A 9,294-nucleotide genomic window follows, 5' to 3' on the forward strand; every position below is an offset into this window, starting at 1 on the left:
CATAAGCCCATATAAAGCAATCATTATTTGCCTTCTTCTTGAGATAGGTACTGCTAAGACAGATCAACTCATCTCCAATGGAAACACCTTTAGAAAAACCAGAGTGACAGTAATATTTGCTGTAAAACAATCTGACTGTCATTACAAGTTCCTGTAACAAGGTGCTTAAAAATAAAATTCTCAGAAATGATAACATCTTCAAAAGAAAAGTAAACATAATTCTGTTAAAGAAAACCAACCATATTCCTAAACAATCATCTTGGCTCAAAATACACTAATGTATGCCAAAATACACTAATGTATGCCAAAATACACTAATGTATGCCAAAATGACTTCATGTTACTATTGTGCCTGTGGCAGTCTTCAGCAGAGGATTAATTCTGTTCACAGTATTATTAAACAGCATTGGACTATGGGCCAATGTAGACCCCCACCCCACCCCATTAGTGATTTTCTTTCACTATGTTTTTCTGATAGCTTAGGTCTTGAGCTTTTATTATCTGCTTGTTTGCCATTAAGACCTAAGCTATCAGAAAAACATAGTGAATGAAAATCACTAAGGGGGGGGAGGTTTGGGTATTTGGCCCATGGACTACAAGTACTGGTCAGACTATCAGAGCATATGTTAAGGGTCAAGATGTTATTAGTTTGACCAAGGCCAGTGGGCAGCCTGTGTGAAGGAGTACAGCTTGGTGAGTTCTACAGCTGAACTCTATCCAGAACATGATCCATTTCTCAAACATGTCCCAAACAAAGAGCACATGGTCCAGCACATGACTGTTCAGCCAGGCACATGGGCAGCCATGTGTGAGTATACAGTCTACACAATACACTGGCCACTGAGGCTGGCTGAGTACATAGAGGCTGACTGCGTCAATAGTCTATGTGGATATAGGTCTGTAATAACATTACAAAACTGACATATGTCATAGCAAAACAATGAAAGCATAACTGACCTATATCATAGCAAATCAATGAACAGCATAACATGCCATGTTAAATATCATCTTATCTTATCTTATCTTTCTATAGCATAGCATATATCGTATCATATCATATCATTTCATATATCATATCATATCATATCATATCATATCATATCATATCATATCATATCATATCATATCATATCATATCATATCATATCATATCATATATCATATCATATCATATCATACCATATATCATATCATATCATATCATATCATTTATCACATCAAATAGTTTGGCACATGTGGACACTTTCTACAATTTGTTCTACTTCAAAAAAAAAAGAGACCAGAGGTACCTTAGAAATATATGGTCATCCCTAGCTGTCTCCAGGGAGGTCATCAAAATAAAGATATTATACTAATTAAGAGACCAGAGGTACCTTTAGAAATATATGGTCATCCCTAGCTGTCTGCAGGGAGGTCATCAAAATAAATATTAACTAATACAATAAGAGACCAGAGGTACCTTAGAAATATACGGTCATCTTGAGCTATCTACAGGAAGGCCACAAAATAAAGATATTATACTAATACAACACGAGACCAGAGGTACCTTAGATATATATGGTCATCCCGAGCTGTCTGCAGGGAGGCCAGCCACCACGAGGACAACAAGACCACCAGGATGACCGCTGGCTGGACAATAATGACCACTCGGTATGATGGCATACTCTTCATTATCACACTCTCCGTCTGTAAACTCCCTGGTTTGAAATTGTTTTTTTTTTTACTGCAAAGTTCTAATCCAACATCTCCATGAATATGATACCTTTTTTAAAATTCTGTTCTCAATCCATGAAGGAGGGTTTTAACACACCAGAACAAAAATAAAATGCCACTTCCTGAATATTAAGAGACTTCTTGACCATCTGAGCTGCTAGCTGGCTGACAGATTGGTCCAATCCACCGACCTAGGCAGAGTGAAATGGACAGGCTATAAGTCAACATTTTTTATTTGACCAATACAAAACAACAGGGCCAAGTGTTTGTGCTCTCTATTTCATGTGTTGTGGTCAGTAGGACAGAGGGACTGACCTGGGGTCAGAGGTTAAATGTCACAGTAACCTACAGGCTACTGTTATGTCATATAGAGGTCAGAAGACAGCATGGGTCACTTATAACTGCCACATTCAGTCAATAAGAACCCTGTCTGGCCAGTGAGCTAACACACATGGTAAATAGTCAATACAGTGTTCTCCCCGGCAGCTCAATTGTAGTAACACATAGTAAACAGTCAGATGATAATAAAAACAATGTTTCTGGCTGGACATTAATAACCACTGGTAGTGTTCATAGGCCATCAGTCACCAGCTAGCACACACACCTGATCACCTTTTATGTCTAAAACAAGCCATTTTCACAGCTTAAATGAAACATAAAATTTATCATAATTTTTTTAATCATCACAGACTATAATTATGGTTACTTTCTGTCCATCTGAATGATCAATTTCCTTGCTGAGATGATACTGAAATAACTGTCACAGAATTCATTAGATCCTCTATTTCCGATGTGTTTATATATCGTCACTTCATGTGATATATCAATGATATATGTGGAATACTTATTCCATATACATCCATATTCATTATATCCATGTTCCATCCATACTGCACTTCATTCACTGCCATGTCGACAGATGTCCAAGGTATGACACACTCCCTGTGATCCTGGCAAGGTGTTAGCCCAGTCCTGGCAAGATGTTAGCCCAGTCCTGGCAAGGTGTTAGCCCAGCCCTGGCAAGATGTTAGCCCAGCCCTGGCAAGGTGTTAGCCCAGCCCTGGCAAAGTGTTAGCCCAGCCCTGGCAAGGTGTTAGCCCAGCCCTGGCAAGGTGTTAGCCCAGCCCTAGCAAAGTGTTAGCCCAGCCCTGGCAAGGTGTTAGCCCAGCCCTGGCAAAGTGTTAGCCTATACCAATATTTTTATCCTCCATATCATAACTGTACCACTTCCCTAAATCTTCAACACATAAAGCACATGATCAACTAAACAGGGAACAGAAGTAGAAGCTCTTGTTCTGATGACTCTGTATTTCTCAGTACAGTGCTAGTAATTATCCTTGGCTTCTCCTTAAATCAGAGTGACAAACAACTTAGCAATGTTTGCAGACCAAGATTACAACATAAAGGCTTCCTCTGCCAACATGTTATCATTACAAACATAACGATATGTTGATCAAAATCAATGTTTTCAAAGGATTCATCACGAATATGATACACTGCACTTCAATTTTATTGTCACGCAGCACAGTTAGTGACAACATGTCTCTCTCACGTGTATTGACAACAGCTCCAAGATATGTCTCTGAACATGAAAACAGTATCTTCTATTTCTTTTACTGTCAATACATGGATTCTTTGGCAGCCTTTATCAATGAGATATAATATGACACTGTACGTGTCTCTATGTCATCACAACTACATCACAGAATACATGGCTGACAATGATCACAGCAGTAGACCTCTGTGTATAGAACACCTCCCTCCAGTAGCATGGCAACTAATCTTCTGAGTAGACTATAGCAGAGAGGAAATCTGACAAAACACTTCAGAGATTGACAAAAATAGTTCAAGTTGTCAAGATTATTGTGACATCCATCTCTATACAACTCCGTCAGTGTCAAAACTACAGAGCTCTATATATCTATATATTATATATGTACACTTCAGTCAGTATTAAACCTGCATAGCGCTATATCTCTATATCTACATCTCAGTCATAGACCTGCGTAGCAGCAGTCTTATAACTCTGTGGTACCCGCTGTTTCTTCATTCATAACTTATCAACATGGTGGTTGTGACAAACTGCCACGTCATGTTAAAACAGTACAGACTGTTAAATAGATATCATTATTTACAACCATCAGATGTGCAAACACATTTATGGTATTCATCAGCATTAATTGACCTGTATCAGCAGGCTGTTTTAATGTGGGTGGGAAATGTGTTCTATTAACAGTTATGAATGATCTAGAGTGTCTCCTATAACACTTACTTCATGATCTATGTACTAGTAACCAGACTTGTATAGGGTTCAGTATATGACATTATTTTTTAAAAAAATTGAAACCACAATACTGTATATATTATTACTACTGGCATATTTTTTTCACTACAAACATCAGAAAAATTTATAAATACTAGTTATAGCAAGCCTAGACCAGAAAATATCCAGAATAACCATTTTGCTTTCACATGATTTGTATTTGTGATACTGCATGTTACCCATCATGGGGATGGTAGTAATAATCACTAAAATCCTTCAACATTAGAAAGTAAATTGTTCTCTACATAAGATATGAAATATAAGAAAGCATCATTTAACATGCTGTTCTCTTATCATCATGGTTGATTTAACCTTTATCAAATATTGACTTTCCACTGTTTACACACACACTTCCTGTCCTATTTACAACATCATTTTCCTTTTACACACACATCTAGTGGTCTTTTTCAACTAATTTAATTTTGGAAAACATTAAACACAAAAATTTAATTTGCAGGATTATTTTCTTACTTCAAAGACACACTTCCCTCTAAAAAGGGAAAATTGACCCAGTTATGTTCTGCTATCAGCCAGTCAAACTTTTCCCCAGCAGATTAAAGTTAGTGATTAAATAACATTATCACCAGTAAAACACTGCTCTGCTGCTGGGCTAGAATGGAATCACTTTAACTCACTTCAACAGCGTCACTAAAAATAACTGTGTTATCTTGTAAAATGCCAGCACTGTCCTCTAGCAAGTTTACCAATTGATACATAATAGCATACAATTTCTGTAAGTTACTCAATAATAATTATAGACAAAAAATTAAATCTAAAGATGTCATTTAAACATAAACAACTCTCAAACAGGTGATTTTTCTTAATATGTTTCAAGCACTAATTAAGTTTTCATCCTAGTCTTGGGATAAGGCTTGTCCTGACATCTGAAGAGGTAGCATGGGGCAATACAAACACACACTGTGCTGATATCTTTTCACTAATTACTCACAGATATATGACACACTTTAAGATACTAATTTAATATTCAAAACTGTCCCAGACCAAAGTATATCATCTGGTACCATCTCTAAACAAGAACATATTTCACCTAAACTTGACACATGCTGAATGGGATATTAACCAATAACTTCAGCCTTTTAGTCTAATACAGTCTAAACAAAGCTGTGCCAATAAACTGAAGTAAAATGAAATATCACAGAATGATGATGAGTTCTTCAAACTCATGCAAGACAAATCATATCCTCAGCCCTCAGTTTATAGGACACCTTACTAGTATGTCTTTATCACTTTACTTCTAAACTAGAATTAGTTCAACTATAAGCTACATGTCCAAGTACAAATCACTGTCTGAAATGGAAGGTTAACGTGACAGACCCAGTTATCTGATATAGTTCAGGGCCTATCCAGCCTTGATGAAACCAGGCCCAGGTGTGTATTATGTGTAACCATTCACTTGTCAAAAATATAAATAAGACACAGGCTTCCATTAGAACAACAAACTGAGAGTCATTAAGGATTATATAATTATAGAACTACATTTAGGAGTTCATGTACAGTAAGTTACTCTGCTAGTTTTCATTAAAAAATACATAGGAAGAGCCCCCCCCCCCACACACACACACACATGTCAGTGTCCCGATATGTACCCTTTCATCCTCTGTTTATATGTCAATAAGCAGAGGGAGAGATAACAATGTCAACCACCTGTTTATTTTATGATATCAGTGACAAAGGTGACCAAACTCTAAACACTGAAGACAATATCAAAGACCTTAAAATGACCCCTTCAGTACAGTGACTATCCTGGGTAATATAACAACTGACCAGCACAGACTATATCAGGGTCTACAGAATGACCCCTTCAGTACAGTGACTATCCTGGGTAATATAACAACTGACCAGCACAGACTATATCAGGGTCTACAGAATGACCCCTTCAGTACAGTGACTATCCTGGGTAATATAACAACTGACCAGCACAGACTATATCAGGGTCTACAGAATGACCCCTTCAGTACAGTGACTATCCTGGGTAATATAACAACTGACCAGCACAGACTATATCAGGGTCTACAGAATGACCCCTTCAGTACAGTGACTATCCTGGGTAATATAACAACTGACCAGCACAGATTATATCAGGGTCTACAGAATGACCCCTTCAGTACAGTGACTATCACCTGGTAATATAAAAACTGACCAGCACAGACTATACCAGGGTCTACAGAATGACCCCTTCAGTACAGTGACTATCCCAACCAAAACACTAATATATCAGAGACAGTATTGGGCTGGCTACAGATCAATAACTGAACAAGCACATGGTATCAAAGGGTAATAGTATTGATATGTTACGGCACCTACCTGCTCTCCTGATAACCCTCAGGGTCAGTGGATTGTTGGAGATGTACATCATGTCCTTCCTTGGCGTGACTGTGGCTGCTTGAGGAATCCTCTTTAACTGGCTTCTGATTTTGAAAAATAAATTAAATTGTTTTTATCACTGTGTGCTGAGTGTGTGTGTATGAGAGATAGAGAGAGAGAGAGAGAGAGAGAGAGAGGGAGGGGAATGCACCTGTGAAAAAGATGGCAGAAAAAAGAAAGAGAAAGAGAGTGGAAGAAGTAGAAGGAAGTGCAGGGTAGAGAGAGTTACCTTGTGTTGTGTGTTACTGTTGGTAGTTTTAGGGGTAGAGAGAGTTACCTTGTGTTGTATGTTACTGTTGGTAGTATAAGGGGTAGAGAGAGTTACATTGTGTTGTGTGTTACTGTTGGTAGTATTAGGGATAGAGAGAGTTACCTTGTGTTGTGTGCTACTGTTGGTAGTATGAGGGGTAGACAGAGTTACCTTGTGTTGTGTGCTACTGTTGGTAGTATTAGGGGTAGAGAGAGTTACCTTGTGTTGTGTGTTACTGTTGGTAGTATTAGGGATAGAGAGAGTTACCTTGTGTTGTGTGTTACTGTTGGTAGTATTAGGGGTAGAGAGAGTTACCTTGTGTTGTATGTTACTGTTGGTAGTATAAGGGGTAGAGAGAGTTACATTGTGTTGTGTGTTACTGATGGTAGTATTAGGGATAGAGTTACCTTGTGTTGTGTGTTACTGTTGGTAGTATTAGGGATAGAGAGAGTTACCTTGTGTTGTGTGTTACTGTTGGTAGTATTAGGGGTAGAGAGAGTTACCTTGTGTTGTGTGTTACTGTTGGTAGTATTAGGGGTAGAGAGAGTTACCTTGTGTTGTGTGTTACTGTTGGTAGTATTAGGGGTAGAGAGAGTTACCTTGTGTTGTGTGTTACTGTTGGTAGTATTAGGGGTAGAGAGAGTTACCTTGTGTTGTGTGTTACTGTTGATGGTATTAGGGGTAGAGAGGGGTACCTTGTGTTGTGTGCTACTGTTGGTAGTATTAGGGGTAGAGATAGTTACCTTGTGTTGTGTGCTACTGTTGGTAATATTAGGGGAAGAGAGCATTACCTTGTGTTGTGTGCTACTGTTGGTAGTATTAGGGGTAGAGAGCGTTACCTTGTGTTGTGTGCTACTGTTGGTAATATTAGGGGTAGAGAGCGTTACCTTGTGTTGTGTGTTACTGTTGGTAGTATTAGGGGTAGAGAGAGTTACCTTGTGTTGTATGTTACTGTTGGTAGTATTAGGGATAGAGAGAGTTACCTTGTGTTGTAAGTTACTGTTGGTAGTATTAGGGGTAGAGAGAGTTACCTTTTGTTGTGTGTTACTGCTGGTAGTATCTTCAGGAACATGGATCACTGTTTCTGGTGTCACTGTTGTTGTCTCTCCAGTGGATGTCTTTCTGCCACTTGTCTCAGCCTCAACAGGGTGAGAGGATGTCATCTCATCTCCAGGTGTCTCGTCCCTGGGTGTCTCACCCCTAGGTGTCTTACCCTCAAGTCTCTCACCCCTGGGTGTCTTACCCTCAGGTCTCTCAACCCCGGATGTCTTACCCTCAGGACTCCCACCCCTGGGTGTCTTACCCTCAGGTGTCTCACCCCTAGATGTCCCACCCCCAGCTGTCTCATCCCTGGGTGCCTCAGTACTAGCCCCTGCAGAGACATCTGATGCCATCTCATTGATATTCACCTGATGCACCTATTGACGTATTAAAATGTCAAGTTACTTTAACCAGTTTATCACGGTTTTATAAAAAGTTATGCAGTAAAACATAAAGCTGGTCAAACCACATATTTTTATACTGAATGATTTTCATATAATTCTGCCTACTTCTTTGAAATATAAACATACAGAGGAAATAAAATTTCTGCTTACTTTGGTATCAGGCTCAGCTAAATGTGGTAACTGCAAGACACTGAAAAGAATAACAATAATGAATAATAGTAAGAAGAAGAAGCCGAAAGGTGATCACGTTTTGTACAGGATGAGGCCACAATTACAAAGCTCCAAGGCTGCATGAAGTACAGAGTGTCACCTGCTTGATACAGTGACCCAAGTGCTCACACACTTATGAATGTTACCAGCCAGATATATGGACTTGGAGTTTATTAGCTAGTCGTATACCCGAAACTAACAGTGTGAAATTTTGTCTTCTTCAGTCGTGTTAGAGTTGTTTTAAATCCAGAGCAGTCTCTGTGATACTATTCGTTTACAGCTTTCACACAAATATGTATGCAATATGTCTAGCGACATGTGGTAGATGAGAAACACGTGCAGAAATAATTACAACAACGTGTTCCTAGAGTGATGTCATCGCTACTAGGGAAATGCCATTAATATATTTACTACCAATTAGGACTATTGTTCTTGTATTATCAATTGCTTTCAATCTTCTTTTCTACTCACCACAACATTGCCAGGTGTATCCACTTCACGTGTCTTGCTCTTTTCATTTTTATTCTCTACTTGTTTCTCCCTTTGCAAATTTTTTTACATAAAGCTTCTTCCCCTCGTAAGTGAAATGTGGAAGTCGCCATTGGTGTTTTCAATTTGGAATGACGTGTACTGCGCATGCTTAGATCAAAGATTATTTTCCAATCGAGGCTTGGAATTCCCTTCCTGTTTCGAAGAAGGGCAACCCCACTGAAGTCGTTTGAAGACGTTAGTTAGTCTAACTTTAAGACATGAAGCTAATTATGGCGGGAAAATGTTTATTTCATGCCTTGCTAGGGGAAATCCTTGTTTAATGTAAAGAAGGTTTCGGCTCGTTCAGTAATAAAAATTAAAAACTAAGAACCCTTTAGATATATTTTCTATGTTATTGATACTAACTGTTCTAACAAAATTAGACTGTGCTAAAGCGGCATAACGAAATTCACGTTTATTTTACTGAAACATTTTGT

The 9,294-nt window shown here is 38.5% G+C and overlaps 1 protein-coding gene across 4 annotated transcripts in view; it reads right to left on the minus strand.

Annotated features, from left to right (window-relative positions):
- LOC106169133 (SUN domain-containing ossification factor) overlaps positions 1 to 8,969 on the minus strand; it is a 29,054-nt gene extending 20,085 nt beyond the window's left edge. For 2 of the 4 annotated variants that reach the window (XM_087007942.1, XM_087007941.1), the window contains exons 1-4: positions 8,798 to 8,969; positions 8,267 to 8,306; positions 7,703 to 8,089; positions 6,362 to 6,465 (exon numbers count right to left, since the gene is read on the minus strand). In XM_087007942.1, the coding sequence (XP_086864068.1) occupies positions 6,362 to 6,465; positions 7,703 to 8,089; positions 8,267 to 8,306; positions 8,798 to 8,844 (578 nt within the window). In that variant the 5' untranslated portion in view covers positions 8,845 to 8,969. Of the gene's footprint in view, positions 1 to 1,546; positions 3,973 to 6,361; positions 6,466 to 7,702; positions 8,090 to 8,266; positions 8,307 to 8,797 lie in introns of those variants that run through there. The other 2 variants (XM_087007944.1, XM_087007943.1) reach the window with 2 other exon arrangements.
- Positions 8,970 to 9,294: the final 325 nt, after the last annotated feature.

Source organism: Lingula anatina, chromosome 3, assembly GCF_051362555.1.
Source record: "Lingula anatina isolate TDL-2025a chromosome 3, LinAna3.0, whole genome shotgun sequence".
NCBI classification, from domain to species: domain Eukaryota; kingdom Metazoa; phylum Brachiopoda; class Lingulata; order Lingulida; family Lingulidae; genus Lingula; species Lingula anatina.